The sequence below is a fragment of the Neolamprologus multifasciatus genome, chromosome 2 (assembly GCF_963576455.1).
Source record: "Neolamprologus multifasciatus chromosome 2, fNeoMul1.2, whole genome shotgun sequence".
In the NCBI taxonomy this organism is placed as follows: Eukaryota; Metazoa; Chordata; class Actinopteri; order Cichliformes; family Cichlidae; genus Neolamprologus; species Neolamprologus multifasciatus.
The window spans coordinates 32,163,611-32,184,627 of NC_140440.1; the positions used below are offsets into that span (position 1 = coordinate 32,163,611).

Sequence of the window (21,017 nt, forward strand, 5' to 3'; positions counted from 1 at the left end):
TGCTGACTTATTTTATTATTGTACCGGCCAATTCATAAATTTTTCTAGTCAGAATTGGCATCAGTGGGGAAAAAATTGTAGTGGTGCATCCCTGAGCAATAAAAAACAAGACTACCTCAGTTGTCTCTGTGGAGCAATTGAAGCAGAAAGAAGTACAGAAGAATTTAAGACAAAACCTTCGCAGGTTCAATCCCTTTTCATCAGCCCGCTTGTAAAGAGTGAGGCTAATGTATATGGACAGGTGCTGCTGTGGGTGGAGGTGTTGGTGTGTTTGGCCTGGAAACTGTGAGAAAATAGTTGCAGACTGAGGCAGTGTGTGCCACACAATAGAGCTGTGCGACTAGAATAAGAATGGGAATATGAATAGGGAGGAGAAGGAGGTGGAGGTGGGGATGCACGATGAGGTGACTGAGGGGAGAGAGGCGACTATGTGACTGGCAAAGTGAAAATAGGAAAGGATCGGGTTGCTTTGCGGTTAATGAGTGCTGTGTTCAGAAGGTCGGTTGATAAAATGAAGCACTGCTCCTTCAATTAAGTTAATACTTGTGATTACTCAAAGCGAGCAGATAGAACAAGAAGTGAAATCAGGAGTAATTTTACCTGTCCCAGGATGGGGCCTAGCGGAGGTCCAGGGGCAGCCTGTCCTGACCTCACTATAGCCCGGATTACATTGCCTGTATCCAATTTCTTCACGGCCTTAGCTGCTTTGGAGATCTTTGACATCCTGGTCTGTCTGGAAAGTCTTAAATCTGCCTCCAAGTCAACTGAGAATCCATCCACTGAAAATGCACAAGAAAAACAAACAAATTAGGTTTTTCGAGCATATACAACAGCAACAAATCATTCACACGCCAGGCTCATTAAAACATCATACACCCAAGTCGATACAAATACCCAGAGGCAAAACCCGAGCCTTTCCATTCTGCAGCGGGCGAGTAATTAAAAAAATCGTTGCCTTCGATCGGCTCAGTTAGAGCCACTTTCCTGGAGGTGTTTGCAGTGTGGATCAGCAGCTGAGTGAGATGCCTGCCACGTTGGAGAGCCTAAGAACTAGCAGGATTTAAACTTCGCTAAGAAGAAAAGAGAAAAAAATCATGGAGTGCATGCCAAAAACGCCTCCATCGCCTCACTTCTGTTTCAGACTTAACTGTCTGTGCTCCGTCAAAGCTTCCCCTGCATCTGTAGAGGTCAAGGATAGAAGAGGGATGTGTGTTCGTAAAAATACACGGAGAAGGTGCGGATGTGTCACCGCCTCGTACGAATGCAAAGAGGGGTCGGCTCTCTTCGTTCCACCTTAAAATGCATTTGCCAAATCAGGAGACAATTAGCAGAGTGGGAAGAATGGCCTGAACTCCTGGCCTTTCTCTGGGGAAGCAAAAGACATAAAAGGAGTCTTATAATCCCCTGCTGGAAGTGAATAAAAGTGATACTGACACAGCTGTAGGAAAAAACGGGGGGGGGGGGGGTGTTTGGGGGGGGGGGGGGGGGGGGGGGAGATCATTGACTGGAGCCAAGGGACAAATACAAGTTTTAAAGTTGAGACTTGTGATTCAGGGGAACCCTGCATTCAATAAAAATAAGTACTTGAGGGGAGGGAAGGGGTCCAGCAATGATTCATTGTAGGCAACAGAGGGTATCCAATTAGATCAACAGAAGAGACAGTACCAGAAAGATATATGGGACCTCACGCTGCTTCAGAGCAACAAACAGTGGGGAAGCTACACCCAAGAAAAGTTGCGATTCTATGTGGATTGCTGATTATCCAGCAGCCGTTAAAGTGCAGCCACTGTGAGGCAATATTTGTAAGGGCATTAAGGTTGTACGCACGCTGCAGAAAGAGTCCCAAATAGAATCCATTTAGTCTGGATTCCCTGAATAGCTGTCTTTACAATGTGACTCACATACGCTGCTACTTTTCTGAGGTCAATTTCACAGTACTCACCTAATGTGCTCAGCTACTTCATTGTAGAAAATTGTTGGCAGTCAGATCAATTTTGGAGGCAGTTAAACATGCAGAGAACCAGTATGCATTAAATCTGAAGTGAGAAAAGCCACTTCTGTTATCAAACAATGACTCATGAAAAACTCATGAATGCTTAACTGGCAAGCTAAGCTAAATAACTCAAACACCAATTTGACAAAACACAATAACTGACCAATAAAATGACACACTGCACCACAAAGAGTGAGGCTTAACAGCGTGGTGAGGGGTGCTGTTCCTAAACAGTTAGGGCCAGCATCACATGTTGGGTTTAATTCCAATTTGGAGCAAAGGGAATAACGCCTCTGCGAGCGGGGAAATGACAACGTCATGCTTTAATGCACCGCAACTCCAATCTCTGTTGGAGTATGAATAATAAAACTGCAGTTCCCTCGCAAAATGAAATCACTCATCACAAGGCCAAGCAGTGAACGCCGGAGAAGAACTGACCTACATAAGGCAACACAAATGCACTGACTGTGCGTTTCATCCGGCACAATTTACATTAGAGTCAAGGAATGAAGATGCATTAAGAGCGCAGAGGCAGGAAAACATGGTTCAAGGCCGCATGAAAAGCCTCAATCAGAGCTAGCTTAATGCTTGTGCTGTGAATAATCAAATCAAAGCCAAAGTAATCTGAAAGGAAAAGACACAATTTTGAGCTGCTCTTTAGGCGGAATATTACATTCCTACGGCAATTACTGGCAACAGCCTCGTTGATAACAAGGAGTAGACAGAAAGAGCAATTTGTTTGGGCCGCGTAGAGTTACTGCGCGAGAGCACTTTGTTAAAACATGCTTGATAAATGACGGGCCACAAACCCAGCATTTAAATTACCGCCTAATAGAAGAAGGTGAGGTGAGCTATAATAAAGCACAAACCGAAGCAAATCTGGGACAATACTCCAAATTGCCACTTCGACTCAAATTCATAGCTCAGTCGCAAAAGGTATTCCACGTGGACGTGAAAACAAGTCTCTAATCGTCGACTCGTACAGTCGGGCTTAATAAAGCAGCCACGGCGACCAAAATCAGAACTCTAAAAATAAAACTTCCAAGGAAATCTGGAAGTTTTCCAGCTCCCCCGCCGCCTGTCGAATAAACTACCACTGATCGAGGGGAGGCATCTTTGACAGAAGTAAACATGTCAATAAAACTGAGCACACTGGAGGAAAAGCTCGAGAAAGATTCCACCTGTCATGATAATATGCAGGTCTACACAGACTGTTGTCAAAAGATCATCTGAAACCAGCATCCTATATTATATCACGTGCCCATTATTATGCCTGCGAAATTTCGACAGGCTATCACAGAGCAGTATCAGCAGCTTCTGTTTTGTGTTTCAGCATAATTAAAAGTGACTCCATTTCAAGGGTAACGCTGACTTTGATTAAGGAAATTAATCAACTTGGTATTAAAAATGTGGGCTTAATTGCACGGGCGAAGCCCACCGCTGTTTGTTGTTTAGGCTATTAGGTTCTCTTTAGTCTTAATTAGGAGGCAAGCCAAACTGTAGTCAACATCAATGAGGCCTCTAAATCTGTTATTTATTTACAAGTGAAGGTTACAGGTATTGATTTTCTATAAAATGACAGTCTTGAAAAATGGACAAAATGGTCTCGAAGCAGTGTGTTTCGTTTGAAAGTGAATGCTCAATATAAATGACACAGACATCGTATCAGCCTGGAGGAAATTATGTCTTTTTCTTCTTCTCTCTATATCTTTTAGTTGCACTCTGATGAAATAAAAGCTGAACAGTAATTCATTTCTCAGCGGGATCTGGTTTCGTACCTGGAACAACACCTAATCAAGAGCAGTTCAATAACCTTTGTTGCACATTATCTGCCTTCCCGTCTTCGTATCTCCGCAAAATTTAAACTAACTAAAAGAAGTTGGGGGAGAAAATAACAATTTCCCAGCTTCGCAGATTGCGTTTCAAATGAAGAATATATCTTTTTTTATCTCAACAAAAGAAGCATAGCGACATAGATTCAAGTGTAAGTGTGTGTTAAAAGAAAACCTGTGCCTCACTGAAGGCTTTTCCCCATTTTATTTCTATCAGAGCACCTTTATGCGGTTGGTTTATTATTCTCAACAGCTTTTCCCTCTGTAGGCCTGCGGGAACTCATGCACACCAGACTACAGCTTTTATTAATGACTTGTGCTTGCCAAGGTTTAGTACTAACTAGAGCCTGACCAATGCTGGATTTTTAAGGCAGGTGCTGGTAGCAATTTGTAGTGAGCGCAAAATATGAATCTATTGGCCAATATTCATATAAATATAAATATATTTCGGGATGGTGGTACTTATGAGCCTTATCGATGATGAGGAGTAACCATTCCTCCTAACAAAGCTGTTTCAGTTCATTCAGTTCAGTCTCGGCCGTTGTGTCCTTGAGCAAGACACTTCACCTACCGCCTACTGGTGTTGGCCAGAAGGGCCGATAGCGCGATGTGGCAGCCTCGCTTCTGTCAGTCTGCCCCAGGGCAGCTGTGGCTACAACTGTAGCCTCCACCAGTGTGTGAATGTGTGTGTGAATGGGTGGATGACTGGGTGTGTAAAGCGCTTTGGGGTCCCTAGGGGGGACTAGTAAAAGCGCTATACAAATACAGGCCATTTACCATTCATCAAATTTCTCTTTGAGTGATTTTACAGCTCACTGCAGGTTAAAGAGTCAGGGCTCTGGCTCTGCCCTTTAAATTTTATTCACATTTTAACAATTCAATTGTTGATTTACTTGCGTGCATTGGGTCACTGTTGCATTAGCAAACCCTTCCAAAGCTTCAGGCCATGAACTGTTGCTTCCTGTAAAATTTGTAAACATATTTTTTAAATTAATTGTTTCTTCAGTAATTGCAAGACATGATACTGGGATTTGCAGTTCTGGTTTGTGAGAAATGGCAGCATAGTGAACAACCTCGAAAGCCAACGTGAACTACCCTGAAGATAATACAAATAGTTCCTCTAATTCTGAGAAAGGGGTGAAGATGATGTCTACGATTAAAAGTAAGAAATCCGCTCTACCCGTCGATAAAAATCAACGACACGCAGCCACGTGAAGACACTAATGCCAGCCGTCACACAGCTAACCTGGCTTCGGCTGACGCGATTGGAGGGGAGAACCCAGTGAATTCAACCCTGATTCTCACAGAAATACGCAACCCTAGTCAAGATGTACAACTCCGAGATTTAAAAGGGGAAAAGGCGAAAACCAACACAAGCCTGGATGAGGCGGGAGCTAGAATCCGGGAAAATGAGAAGAAGCAGTAAAACGGAGGAGGCTTTATCTGAGATGCTAAAAATGCACGAGCAGACCCAGTTCAGACTAACCAATCAAAATTGAAGACCAGTTCCAATGGTCTTCAGCTAACTCTCTGACTTGCAGAGATCACAATAATGAGATATTTCAAAGCCCAACATCAAGAAAAATATGGGCAGTCCTATATTTTAGGACTGTCCATAAGCTTAAGTTGTTTTGGATTGACATTCAAAAGACATTAAACAGTGTTTTTAAAAAACAAATACCTCTAATCTCTGAAACCATTTACCTTGGTTATGTTCCTTGCTTAATGCTGAGGAGGGATATAAAGTTGTAGGAGTAAAAAGACTATTACTAGAAAATGGCTAAACCCTACCCCATCAACGATAGAAAATTGGCATGATGTAATATTGGAAATATTTAAAGCAGAAAAGTTGACATACTGTTGGAAGACTGGTTGGAAGACGAGTTGTCTTATGCTCATTCACAGGTGAAAAATCTCAGGGTTATGTCAGGTTCGGACTCTTCAAGAGTAAGATCTGAAATGGTGACTTCACATGGATAATAACGATTTTTCTTTGTTGAGTTTGCCAATCCAACAGATAAGAGTATCACTGGCGTCTTTAAAAGCAATCCTTCTCCCTGCGGTGTTACTCTTTGAATAAGAACCACCCTGGCAACTGTGGTATACATAAACTTGAAAACTTGTTATACTTTTATGCCTGACATTCACCTTAAATAGAGAATTTTTGTTTTTAAGATCTGATGCTACTCAAACCAATCATGCTTCACAGATGGCGCTGTTTTGGTGTTGCGGAGCTAAAAAATTAACTTTTGCCTCAACAATTCACCGTGGTACATATTTTTCAAACTTGAAGGCTCCTACAAGCTGTGAGATTTCAGCAACCAATCCACACTGCATGACATGGATCTAATAAACGTGGGCGAGCTATCAGGTTTGATGAATGTAAACTGTATGATGATAATACCTCAGGGCTACGACAAACAGTAGCAATGCCTCCACTATTTATTTCCATGCTACTTCCCCCTTGGCACAAAATTAATAACAACTGGAAGAAATGTCACACAAATAAGTGCTGTGGTCGAGTAATCCTGTGTCCCGTGTTTTCTTGACTTTAATGTAAAAAGTGCACATGTCAGTCACGGCTCCAAAGGTTTTGGGACACCATGTACAATGCAATGATCTTCAAAGCACATAAACCCATATTTTATTCACAAAAGAACATAGAAAACGCATAAAATATTTAAAATGAAACATACTACTATTTCATTAGCTCTTTCTGAATTTGATGGCAGCAATACGTCTCAAAAAAGTTAACATGGAGTTGGAAAAATAAGTGATATTAAAAAGAAAAAGCTGGAGCATCTTAGAGGAAGTTTCTCAGAAGAAAAGAAGTGTAGCGGTTCATCCATCTGCAAAAACTTGTCTACAAATTATGGAACAATTTCAGAACAAGTTAATTTGATGTAAAACTGCAAAGAGTTTGACTATTTCATCTACAGTACATCATAATATCAAAAGTTTAAGAGAATCTGAAGAAATCTCTGTGTATAAGAGAAAAGGCTGAATATTAGTTTGGGGAATCCACCATCTTTGGATCAGGTGGGTTTAAACAGGGCTGTTTAAACTGCATTTAAACAGGTACGACTATATCATGGAAATCGCTGCATGAGCACAGGAACGCTTCCAGAAATTGTCATCTGTCAACAAACGCAAAGAAGAACAAGACCCACAAAGGCCACCATCTTCTTTGGGTCAAAGATCCTTTCAAATGGACTGAGGCAAAGTGGAAAACTGTTACGTGGTCAGACAAATCGTAATTTGAAATTACCTTTGGAAAACATGCTCTGGACTAAAGAAGAGTTTTATTATGGGGACATAATCAGATATTGCACACCTGGAAAGGCACCATCAGTGATGAAACGTATATACAGGTTTTAGACCAACATATGCTCCTATCTAGATGACGTCTTTTTCGGGAAAGGCCTTACATATTTCAGCAAGACAGAACTATACTGGATACTGCAGCTATTACAACAGCATGTTTTCATAGTAAAATAGCCCAGGTGCTGAATTAGCCTGCCTGCAGTCCAGACCATTTGAAAACATTTGGAGAATCACAAAATGGAAAAAAAAAAAACCATGACAAAGAAGGTCCAGGACTGTTAAGCAGATAAAATTCTATATCAGACAAGAAAGGGACGACATTCATCTTCTAAAATGCTGCAGCTGGTCTCCTCAGCTCCCAGATACTTACCTGATGAAAAATATGACTTTATTATCAAGGATTTCAAAGTAATTTATATATAAAGTGAAATGAAATGCTTGTAGCGGTGAGACTAGTTCCTCATCCTGTCCACTGATATCTCCCTTTTCTCACTGATCCATAGTAACTCTTGCTTTTATTAAGGCTTCAATGACTGAAGTGAAAAGATTTAATAATAATCCTAAAAGCTGGCAATGCAGCAGCGTCGCCACTGAGGACATAACTAATGCGAACTGAACCTCATATTCACTTCACTCAATTTTATTTTAGCTCAGAATCTTTATTTGCAGATCATGTTGATTTTATCACAGCATTGTGTTCATACGGTCATGTCAAAAGAAAGTTTTCACAGGACTCTGTGGTCCAGTGGAAAAAAAACACAGAAATTACAAGGCTGGGTCGAAGCAAGGTGGTTGTAATCAAATTGACTTGATTAACAGATCATTGGGATTGCTGGTCTGGAGCATTCAGACATACATTAGTACAATTCCACAATCGTTCTAGGAGTGGATGTCCCAGCAAACTCAACCCGAGGTCAGACCATGAAATGCTTAGAGAAAATCCAACAAACCCAAAAGCTACATCTGAGGTCTAAGGGTCTACAAGCCTCAGTTAACATGTTAAATATGAAAATGAATGAAAGAACAATTAGAAAAAGACAAAAGAAGGCTTGTCAGGAGAAAGCGTCTTCTCTCATAGCAAAGATGAACATAGCAGCATGGCTTAAGTTTGCAAAGCTGCATCTGAACAAACCACAAGATTTCTGGAACAATGTCCTTTGGAAAGATCAGACCAAAGTGGAGATAATAATGCACAGCGCCACATCTGAAAAATTCAAACTACAGCCAATCAGCACAAACACCACATACCCACTGTCATGCAGGCGGCTGTGAGATGGTGATTATAGGTTGTTTTGCAGCCAGAGTACCTGTACCTTGAAGTCATTGAAAGAGTTCTAGACTCAAATGTGAAGCCATCTGGCTGGCAGATAAAGCTTGGCATCAAAGTTGGGTCATGCAACAGGACAATGATCCCAAACACAGCAGCAAATAGACAACAGAATGGCTGAGTAAGAATCAAGGTGTTGCTATGTCCCAGTCAAAGGCCAGACCGCAACCTGATTGAAATACTAGTTATTGCTGCTAAAGGTAGTTCTACAAGTTACTGACTCATGGGATGAACTTGGATTTTCATCAAACCACAAAGAGTCCTGTAAAAATAGGTTTTTACCTTGTTAAAGGTTCAAAACATATCGTCACGTTATCACATAAAACGAAAAATAAACTGTTGTTAAACATTTTTCTGTTATGTTTATGGTTTGTTTTTAATGATTGTCAGATGGTGCAACACTGTGGATTGTAGGATAATATTTAACTCATTTCCTTTTATAAAAGAACGATTGAAAGTTTCAGAGTTTGCTTGGAAACACTCCCTGTGTGACGTTCAACCACTGTTCAAGAGACCTAACCAAAGACATCCCCACAGTTATTTAAAACTGGTAATCTTTCATCTAGAGCATGGCTATTCAGCTATGAAGTTAGTTGGGCCAGATTTTCAAACCGAGGAATTTATCTGGGCCAGATATTTCTTTTGAAGCCAGTAAGCAGCAGATCATGATCAATTTCAAATCCACACAACTGTATTGAAAAACAATTTTTTTATTCCTTTTCCCCAGTAAATCTGGTGACCTCTCACAAATGCACACAAAAAGGTCCATTTAAAAAAAAAAGGGAGCTATAACTAAACTATTTTTTGCACATTTGAAATAATAATAATAATAATAACAACAAAAAAACATTTTGATAATTCCCTTTCAAATTAAAATAAATATTCCGCTGATCACTCACTTTTCCTGCCATGGATGGAGCCCCATCCATCACAAGTATACAGACACGCCTCATATCCAGACCATTTTCCTCAAAAAGAGCTGAAATCTTCTCAAACATTATTTCGCCAGCTGTGTGTCCCTCTAACGGTAGTAAGCCGAGCAATTTCCCATCCAAAAAACGGACATATACGCACAACTGTGCATTATCAGTTCTGTTTGTGATCTCCTGCTATAGACATTACACCAGTTTTCTTCAGGTCATCTAACAGCATTTCAAACTCGTCTGACGCCAGAACCTCTACTCTACGAATATTTGAACTGTCCTACAGGGGTACATTTTTAATAGCAGATGTCACACTTACTTTAATTTTTTCATCACTTTTCACCGCATCCACCACGGCCAGCATGCAGTATTTCACTGTTTCAGAATCTGTGAAAGGCCTTTTCTTCTTCGCCAAGAAACAAACACAAAGGGAAGATGCTGCAGCTTTCTCTTGGGCTGTACAGGACCCTCATCATGGTAGTACAACTCCGGTTGTAAGATTATTAAACTCGGTAAAATGAATAAGTATTTGTCAGTCCAGGCAGGGTTAAACCGACAGTTTTCATTGTCAATTTTGCGCTTTTGGAGTGAGAAAGACGTGCTGTTGTCACATCATATATTACGATGATTGTTTAATATGTTTACTTCATGGTGCATTGTGGGTTAAATATTGCTAGGCTACTAGGAGTGTTGCATTCACAGTCTACACTACGCTGTAGGAATTTTTATTTTTTTTATTTATTTTTTTAAATTAATTAATGAATAAATTTTTGCGTTTTCTCTGTGTTTCTGCCAGGACCATAGGCAGGGCCACTCGCAGGTTGCTTTTGGGCCGCATTTGGCCCGCGGGCCGCCATTTGAATAGGCTTGATCTAGAGCATCCCAAATAATCTACACCTAGTTAAAGACACGCCTCGGTGTTTTATTTTGTTTTTTCCAGCAACTAAGGTCAAATTATGGCTAATGGGAAACTTGTATGTGAACTTACTGCTCTCATATTTTATCTATAATTTCTACCCATACTGGTGGCATGGCACCTCTTTGAAGGCCTGCCGCTAAATTGCGTACAGATGTTGACGGCGCCCAGATAATGAAGTCTTTGATGATCCTCTGACTTTTCCTGAGGTTGACATTTGTGGTTTTGAAAGAAATGTCGTGACAACTATGGGATGGATTGCCTTGACATTTGATAGAAATATCCATTATGCCCACAGGAAAAATCTTGATCTCCTGACTTTTGATGTAGTACAGCGAGGAGGTCAAAACTTTGTACTTTATGAAATATTACATCAGATTTGTTGCCACAAAAGTTGGCGATCCCCCTGCCCTTCCTGCATGTATCTGACATTTGAGGTTTTAAGTGAAATGTCATGATGAATACTGACTAGATTGCCCTAAAAATTGGTACATTCTCTCTAACACAATGAATTGTGTAACCCAAGAAATTAAAGACATTCACATCACCCTCAGCTACACAGCTCATTTGGGTATTCTTTGCATGGTAAAACACTAATTAAAATGATAAACATTATACCTGCTAAACACCATCTATTAAGATCTTTTACCTGCATTTAAACATTGTCATTATCAGCTGAGAATTTTATCAATGTCACGACCTTATTTTCTAACTAGCTATTTGCTTGTGTGTCTCATGTGTTTTGATAACATGGTATCTGCAGCTCGGCTGATAATTCCCAGCCCTAATTAGGAGGATCGTAGTTTAGCAGATTACAATGCGTGATCCATTACTCGATACTTCCTGCCCTGAGAGTATAATCTTGTCACACCCTGACAGAAACTGAAGTATTCTTATTCTGCTCTCATCAGTCAGCCTTAAGAGAAAAAAAAAACAGTTTGTTTCCACGTCTTTAAAAAGATAAAAACCTGCCAGCATCTTTTTCCAAGCAGAAACCATGATTAGTATTCTTTGAAATTCCAAATAAAACAGACCAAGTTCTTTCTTATCTTCTAGGCAGACTTTAAAACACCTCTGACATGTTGTTTTATTCAACTCTTAGTTTGGCAGTCCATCTAGTGGCAACAATCACCTTTACATTTCATATAAGGGAAATTCACAATGAGTCAGTGGTACACGTGCATGTGACTTCTAAGATAACCCCTGCCACCGCTACACAACTCTGCTGTCAAACATTTTATTGCATATTAAAGATAAACAGGAGGAAAAGCCCTGGAGACAAGCTGAAGTCCCTGGATACCAGAAGAAAAAAAGCACAAGCATATTACAATTATAATAGCAATTTTGTGTTCCTGCTCATCTATGCAGAAAAGTCTGAATTGCATTAGAGCCGCAATAAACGACTGGTGTCCTTGAATGAGAAAAAGGCGACAAAATATCTGTTAACAGCAAAACAAACTGCACGGGAAAGTCCTTCACAGCAGGCAGTAAGAAACTCTTGGATACACTATCTGTTTGGATGGCACCGTGCTACGAATTAGAAGCTACAGATTAACTGTAATCGATGGGCTTAATGCAGTGACCAAACAGAACAAATGTACTGGGCTGTGATCATTCACTGTGCCACACAGGACGCTCTCAATAGGATTAAGAGGTAACGTCAGATATAAAGTTAGAGAGACAGTCATATGCCAATGCTGTTCCACTACATTAGTATTCATCCCATCAAACTCCGGCCCTGGAGCTATTGATTGCTGAATGCCAAGTGCTAAAGGCCAGTCAAATAAAAAGAAGAACTCAAGAAGAGTCTGAATGATCCCTCAAGACTGAAAACGGTAACTTGCACAACCTGGTTTAACCCAAATCCGAACCTGCAGGTCTCATCTCTCTGGGCTCTTGGCTGTGCATTTCAGAAATAAACAACTTCTTACTTCCATTTCAGTAAGGAATCAATTTTACAGAAAATAGCCTTATATAAAACCAAATCTCATTATAAGATTACAAATATGATGGATACAGGCGGAAAGTGCAGACTTCCAGCTTGGATTGAAGGGGTTCAATGTAAATATTTTATGAAGTGCTGCGGAATTACAGCCAATCCACAGTTTTCTGGACCTGAAATGTAGCTGTACAATTCACTCATAAGTTGTTGTTTTTGTTTTTGTTTTAGGTGTGAGCTGTGTATATTATTTATTCATAAATTAAAAACCTGTGAACAGTCTGGAGTTGAGCCGTATTTGGATGCTGTGGCTGTAAAACCATAATGAGATCTTATGGAAGTGACACAGGCCATAATAACAACAACAATAATAGCAACACAAATCAAACAGGGAGGAATATCAACAGATTGGTTCATTGGTTCATCAGATTGGTGAATGAACTCACTGAAAACAACAGCAGTGGATGATCGTGGAATCCTTTCCATGATTTAAAAAAAAATAATGATTAAAAAAAGTAAAACCACAGCATCCAGCTTAATGAAAAAAAAAACTCCCCAGCAGGTAGATATATCACACCATAATGTAGAGATTACGTGGATCTGTGTGGCTTGCAATAGCACGAGGTCATCGGTTTTTATTGATGATGTGACAGGAGACCGATGTCACATCACAATTCTGAAGTGAATAGAGTTACACTTTCTGCTTACACTCGCCCAACAGCAGCAACGATGCATGGATGGTGTCTCACAGTACAGACTGACAGACTGTGAAGGCTACTAAGGGGTTTCTGAAGGTCAGAATTTCTGCCACGGCTGAGTGAATTTCCTCATCTTAACCTGACCCAAAATGAAATTCACTTACTGATGAGAAACTCAAGGCAGAAACACCCACAACAAGAGCTGCAGTACAGGCCTGGTAAAGCACCACAAAAGAGAAACGCTTGGCTTCTGACTTCAGACGATATCTGTAAAGCATTCTTCTCAAAGTATTAAGCATTAATAAGTCAGTCAATAAATAAATATAGTAGTAAGTGTCAATATTTATTTAAAAATATTTTCATTTGCAGGGTTGCTTTTTGACTCCCCAAAAATAGGGGTGGTGCATTCAAAATGGAAAAGACTTCCTTTAATTGTTTGCGTACTTGATGATTAATAGCTAATTAATGAATAATTAATAGCTACAACAACAATTGTATCAGCATCTAAAACAGGTGGACATAACTGTGTATGCTTATTTTGAATTCAGCCATGTGGAGAAATGATAGCCACACATCTGAACTAATCACAGATAATAAGCTGGATGCTCTTCTTGATTTTCTTGTTTTTCACTTTCACTTTGGGCGATCGTCGCTCAAGAGTTGGGAGTTCGCCTTGTAATCGGAAGGTTGCCGGTTCGAGCCCCGGCTTGGACAGTTTCAGTCGTTGTGTCCTTGGGCAAGACACTTCACCCGTTGCCTACTGGTGGTGGTCAGAGGGCCCGGTGGCGCCAGTGTCCGGCAGCCTCCCCTCTGTCAGTGCGCCTCAGGGTGGCTGTGGCTACAATGTAGCTGCCATCACCAGTGTGTGAATGTGTGTGTGAATGGTTGGATGACTGGATATGTAAAGCACTATATAAATACAGGCCATTTACCATTTTACCATTCCGTCTGTCAGGCTCGGAAAAGGCAGCATTTCTGCTTATTTCCATGTCTTTTTCTTTATGTGATAGAGTTATAGCCGAGCATACACCTCCAGGGTTAAAAAACAGCCGACATAGATATGACAAACACCACAATCTTGAAGCCCACCGCTTGAGGCTGCAACTTGCTGACCAAGCCAGTTACCCATTTTAAAATTTAATTGAGCTAGGTCCATCAAACGTGTTTGGTAAATATCTGCTGCTATGACTATGAATATGAACAAGTTAGCAATATATTATTATATAATAATGGATCCCCCGAATTTACAGATGTCTGATCTTTGACAACACATTTGGAGGCCTGTAGAAATCACAATTCTCCATGTAGGGGACTGCTGTTTCATTCACAGCTTCTCATAAGCAAGCCATGTGGCATTTAAAAAAAAATACAATTTAAATCAGGTGAATGCTTTCACAGATATTAAAGCCTGAATATGGAGAAGAACACATTATCATCCAGCTTCAGTGTGAAGTTCCCCGGGTATCACTGTGTACCAAATTCAAATGAACATTTTAGAAATAGCAAGTCTGTTAATATTATATCCAAAATCTTTGATGAGGTTCTCTCTCATTTCCATTTCTATTGAAATATCTTTTACCACTAAAATAATAACAATGGGGGCCTGATATTTTGTATTTATCCTATTAAGAGGTGTATCTTTCCCTGAGAATTTTGTCATCAGGCTAATCTTAAATGGTCATGTGGGAGACATTTGAAGATCTGATTTGCTGTTTTACATTTACAGGTTTTTATGTTAATCTTTTGTACACATACACCCTTTAATAAAGTGGTGAAACCTAACTCATCTTTTACTTCTTAAATACTCTATATCTGTGGGATCTGGAATAATCTTTTTGTAGCCAGTCATGTTACTAATTAACTAATTTGGCTGTTAAACAAATGGAACCGAGTATACATTTTATTATGCATTACACGGCTTTTCCAGTGTTTCATTGCCCTTTTCCCAACTTTCTGACATGTATGTTACATTGATATGGTGGCTTATCATTTCAGTAAGATAATATCTCCAGGAAAGTCACATGGCTTCCCAGTCTGGTGTGAAAGAACTTGACTGGTCCGCTCAGAGGCCTAAACTCTGGTCCATCAATCACCTTTAGATCGACCGAAACATCAGTGCCATGTAGTCCAACAACAGCATCCTACCCTACAGATGCTCATGAGGCTTAAATGGAGCAAATCTATCTCATTTAATAAGATATCTCCTGCCAGTGACATCTCCTGCCAAACTCATAAGAAGCCACCATGCAAAAAGGAGACAGTTAACGAGCAGCAGCTCTCATCTGCATTGTTTTAATGATCGTGTTTAATGTCAGGAAACTCGACTACTAAAACAGCACATGCCCATCACTGTGGCTCAGGTTTAAACCGGGACCTTGTACTTGAATAGTGATGACTCCCGGCCCTCCAACACTCTGCATGTATTATCTCTGCTTGCCTGTGATCAAATCCCAGGGAGGCAGTTTTCTTTACTGGCTCTTCTGAATTACATTTCCCTCGCCCCATCATCTTCGACTGGCAAGACAGAATGTGTTACAAACTGCTTGTACTTGGAATAAATCTAGAAAAAGTAACAAACAACAACAATAACGAATCAGCAGCAGAGAGGGTACTTGAGAAATATATTAATAAAAGTGAAAACAGCACAGACTCCGCATTATTTTCTGATATATTTTGCAGTCGGGGAGCTTGTTTTATATTTTATGGCTACACCACAGCCATTTTTTCCTGGTATCAAAGCACAACGCACATCAAAACCACCGACTGGTGTCTTAAAAAGCAGGCTAGAGTTAGACTGCATGTTCAGCTAGAACTAATATCTTCGAATTCACAACAGGATGTTGTAGGTTTAAGTGGCGGGATCTGTGATTTGTGTGGCCTCATTAGACTTCCCCGTGTTGTGGACGCCTCCACGCGGAAAAGTAATACTGGAGGAGGAGGAGAAGTAGTACAGCTACACGTCTCGATGATTACACACAGGAGAAGCATCTCAGCCATCTCCGGGTGTCATGTGGATACACACAGCTCTGACATTATAAAATTCATTCTTCAGAAACTGCAAGCCATGTGTGACAGCAGCCAGAATGTGACAGTAAACAGTCTGAACTCTGAAGCCATCTGCCCCTCTGGGTTTGAGCTCCCGTTGCAGCTGGACCTCACAGTCACAGTACTGAGGAAGTATCATTAATATATAACAGCAGAAGCGGGTGGATGCTTAGTGACCTCAAAAATACAGACCAGAATTAGCAGAGACTGAATACCTACAAGAAACCTGCAGTTACTGCTGATACTCACCACATATCGGTCGTTTATTACTTAAAACAATCATTAATCTCAAGCAGCAGACAGCTGAGTTTCACTTTGTTTTGCAATTTAAAGAGAATCCCTTTAAGTTTTCAGGGACAAAGGAAGCACAGTACGACTCTAATATCAATCAGCAGGTTCCAACCAGGTGAGGAAAGACAAAAAAACTAAACCCAGCCGGAGAAAATTCTTTTTAATCTTATATTGTTCTGCATGAAAAACTACTAAAAGAAAAATATAAAACAGCAGATGATGGGGGGAAAAGACTCTCTCTGGCTGAACGACTCATGGAAGTGCGATGAGCCAATTCAAACCTCTGATACAATGGATCAAAAAGCCTTTAAAAGCTTTTCATGACCTGAATATTCTGGGCTGCAGTAGCAGCAACTAAATTTTAGTGCAAGGCGGGTTAGAGGAAATATAATCTTATCATTACCTGAATCGAAGTTCTTAGGTTAAGATATGATCTGGAATAATGCATCGAAATATCAGGAGTTGAGTGAAGGTAGTGAAAATGGACATAAGCACAGCTTTTAATGTCACATAATTTATTAGCTTTTCAACCACAGTTGCAATTTACAGTTAATTACAGCTACTTTCACCTTCTCCCTTATTCACCAGAGGTCACTGGTGTCAGGACCTCTATAGTAAAAAGGAGGTTGTTATTTCCATCTGCAGTAATTTGTGTTTGGCTCTGTTCCCCAACTTTCCATAAACATGCAGAAAGCCAGACCAGAGGAGAGCAGCAACAGTAAGACCCGAGCAGATAACAAAGCAGCCCTCATAGTGACAAACAGCTATGACATCAGTAAGGTCTAAGGCTGTGCGATATGACCAAAATCTCATATCCCGATATAAGAATTCTATCGTCCGATAACGATATAAATCACAAAAATGTAACATTTTCTGTAAATTCTGTGAATCTCGGGCAGCTCGACTTGCGTGAAGTGTTTCCAGCTGGTCATGTAGCTGGAGTCGAGTGTTTTAACGGATGCATGAAACTATACATTTTTAGACATAAGTTGTAACGGCCGCCGTTTTCTTTGTGAGTATTTATTACACGGCGTGCTGCGGGGAAAAGCCTGTTCTAACGTTTGAGTCTAAGGTTTATTTTTAGCACCTGGCGGCTCTTTTTTAATTCTCATCCGTAAATAATCTGCTCTTTCACGTGATTCAGTTTATTTTGAAAAGTCTCAACAGGATCTTGAGCTTTATTGTGAAAGGTTTATGTGGAACAAGCGGACACACGATGCTGTTACCCTCGTTGTTGCTAACCACAACGCATAAAAGCAGGCGCTTGTCCGTCTGTAGTGTGGTTATATTACATATAAGAGAAAGAGAGAACTTTAAGAAATTAATATAGCCACTACAGTGACCATCAAAACGATGAAAAAATATTGCCGTAAACAGTTTATTTTGCGACACCACGAAACAAACGATAGCGTAAAATGAAACGATAGACGTTTTTATATCGTCATCCGATATATATCTTATATCGAACAGCCCACTTAATAAGACAGACCCTCCTGATGAAGGGTTGTAACATGCAAATCTCAGTCCCATATTTATGAATAAGAGGGCATCCACTGTAAGATATATCTGTGGCATGAATTTCAGCCAGGGTACTTTGTTTCCTGTGTTTCTCTACACCGATGTTTCCCCCGGTGACACATTAAGCTACTCTGGGGGAATAACACTGAGTGAAACTAAGTTAAATATCTATGATTTATCATTTATGTATGGAAAATTAAATAACTGAGTTTGGGAAAGCTATTGTGTGAACTTTTGCCTCGGAGAAATGTAATTTGGGTCCTTCTTTACTGTTAATAACGGATATATTTTGTGGGGGCTGAAGGGCACGAACATTTGAAGGTGGCATTGGCAGGAAAAGATTTGCAAAACATTCATCCAAAGCGCCCTGAAGGACTATCTTCTTGTTTGATATGAGAGACAGTGGCATGGCAACAAAAGCAAACCTCGCCATAATATGCTTCTGCACCTCAGACAAATCCTCCACCAGGCAGAAGAAGTCAAAATTAATTACATTAAACTCCAGCTGCAACACAGTGACACATTAATGAATCAATAATTATGATCGAGTAATATAATGTGGACGATTAAACAAGGATGTTTTCCTTTAGGTATATTTTTATTCTTTTTTTCCTCTTACTTCAGTAAGATTAAAATTGGTATTTATAATCTCACCAACATATGTTGGTAGATTGTAGATTGCTGCCAATGAATGCTGTTTTTTAACCCTCCCCATTCAAGTGCATAACTGTAGCTATGGTGGTAACTCCAGGACAAACAACAATATCTGCCATTTATTTCAGCGTGTAGGCTACCAGCCTGCTGTTTACCTCAGCTGTTAATATGTGTTCATGTCTATTTGCTCTAGATGAGCTTGTAAAACTTTGTGAAAGAAGCACCATATGAGTCAGTGAGGCTCACTTCTGTCTAATAAGAGCGACACTGATGTGAGTCGTTCAGGAACTTCCTGAACTTTTCTGCAGGTAAGAACCACTGTTTTTGCCTCTGTTAGCTCTTAGTTGGCTGCTGGATCTAACACTGTTAAACTTGGACACTTGGTGAATAAACTGTAATATGATGTGAAAAAGTAATCAAATTGTTTATCAGAGGGAGGCCTAACATTAGCTGGAATAATGTTAGCTTATAACCAGCTCTTATTTCTGTTTAGCCAGCTCACAGCTGGAGACAGAGGGGTTGCATGCCTAATCTGCTAACAATATAAGGAATAAATAAGCATGTGCAGTATGCAGGTTTTTGTGTGTTAGAGCCATGACTTCAGTTCAGGAGAATAGGCTTGAGGTGAGGAGGAAGATGATGATATTTTATCTAGATACCTCTGGCTGTGTCGCTTTGCTTAGCATTTTCCCTTTTTTGGAGAAGGGGACCCCTTCAGAGACGATAAAACATGCCTATGATCCTTCATATTGTAAATATCAAGGTGCAGACCTTGAGTAACATTGAAGGGACCATCAATGCTACTCATGCTACCATGAAGGAAATTGGTCTCTATGGTACATAAATGCATATGAATGCTCTTCTGCTCCGCCTTGGGCATGCTATGTATGTGGCTGGTCTGAAGTCACATAAGTAAAAACGTGATTAGGCAGAATGGCGATGTCCACTGCAGCCGCTGTATTCAAGATATCAGGTCAACATGGTGGATTCCACAAACCAGCACCCACTTCTATAAGCTTTTAATTGATGAAATCTAGTTTGTGAGAACACATTCATTTTTTGGAAGGTGTAATTAGACAATACTAAATATATATATGTAGGATTGTATTAAATAACATTCAAAATTCTACTGTATTCCTACAAACTGGTGATCCTTTGGGAATTCCATCTTCTGACTCTTTTTCGTTGCCAATTTTCACAAATTGCCAACTGTTTTGCAAACAATGTATCAAAACTGCCCCCCCACCCCCACCCCCCATGTCTCTCCCTGGTTTACACGTGTCATCCCATTGATCAAATCTGTTTGTGCCACCAGAAAATCATCATCTACCCAAAACACTTAAAACACACAAAATGAAATCTAGGAAGAAGAAAAAAATAACCAAACTTTCTACGCAAAGTTCAAAGTAAGAAACTTCATATTTCCAAGGTCCTTCATTTGGATATGCTAACATCTTTAGATATCTTGTAGTGTTGCCACTTAATAAAAGGCAGCTGATACAGACACCGGGATATAAATGGCTCCCATTGATTTACAGGATCTAGTTTTTGACCGGTGATCTGTCCACAGCTGTTAAACAAGCAGATGCTTTAATATTAGCGGGAGCTTTAAAGTATTGGTTTTAGACTCCATCCTGTCATTTTAATAAATCAAACAACGCGATGACGGGCAACTGTAACCCCGAAAAGCCAGAAATGAGCGTGACGCAGAGCAGCAGCAGCACTTTGTGACCACAGACTGACCGGACAGCCGAAGCTACAGACACATATCAAACATCGTCTCTGCTTTAAACCTCATTAGCAGGTCAAACGGCGCCGTGTTGAACCCAAACGAAACGGGAAAAGCCACACTGTCATCTTACCTGTCCCTTGTCCTGTACCTTCACGCCGTCAGCAGCATCCTTCAGGGCGCAGACATCTTGGATTACTGAACATCGCGGGCTGTTTGCGCCTGCTCATCACGGCACTGCCACCTGCTGGACGGGAGGAGGAGCTGTAACAGCTGGGGAAACCGGAAAGAGGGTTTTGCTCAAGGACACTTCAGCAAAGTCAACGTAATCTCCCTTATTTATTGCACATCCAGCATTAGGTGGTAAGTGGTTATCGATACTAACACTTTTAATTTTTAAATGTAGTCAATTATTCAAACAAAACATCAACATTTTGAGTCCCTGTATACCAGCTTTCTCTAAAAAACTCAAAGCAGCTCACCTGGCAACAATGACTATGCCACATTCACTCACTTAAATTATTGTTTTGTTCCCATATTAACATGATAGCATCACAAAGCTGCTGCAGATTTGTTGGCTGTACATTCATGATTTGAATCTCCTCTTCCACAATATCCCAAGGGTGCTCTATTGGATTTAGATCTGTAGACTGTGGAGGCCATTTGAGTACATGTTTTTTTTAAAAAAAATAAGAAAAAAAAACAGTTTGAGATTATTTTGGCTTTGTACCTTAGCACATTATCCTCCCGCACACAACCATCAGAAGATGTTTGCAAAGCAATGAAGACAATCAGATGGTACCAAGGAACCCAAAGTGTGTCAAGAAA

At 40.2% G+C, this 21,017-nt stretch overlaps 1 protein-coding gene across 1 annotated transcript in view; it reads right to left on the bottom strand.

The window, feature by feature from the left end:
• The window catches only part of mrpl11 (mitochondrial ribosomal protein L11), a 66,916-nt gene extending 46,464 nt beyond the window's left edge, over positions 1 to 20,452 (bottom strand). Inside the window, exons 1-2 of the mRNA XM_085176180.1 lie at positions 20,323 to 20,452; positions 601 to 779 (exon numbers count right to left, since the gene is read on the bottom strand). Of these exons, the coding sequence (XP_085032306.1) occupies positions 601 to 723 (123 nt within the window). The 5' untranslated portion in view covers positions 724 to 779; positions 20,323 to 20,452. The remainder of the gene's footprint in view (positions 1 to 600; positions 780 to 20,322) is intronic.
• Positions 20,453 to 21,017: the final 565 nt, after the last annotated feature.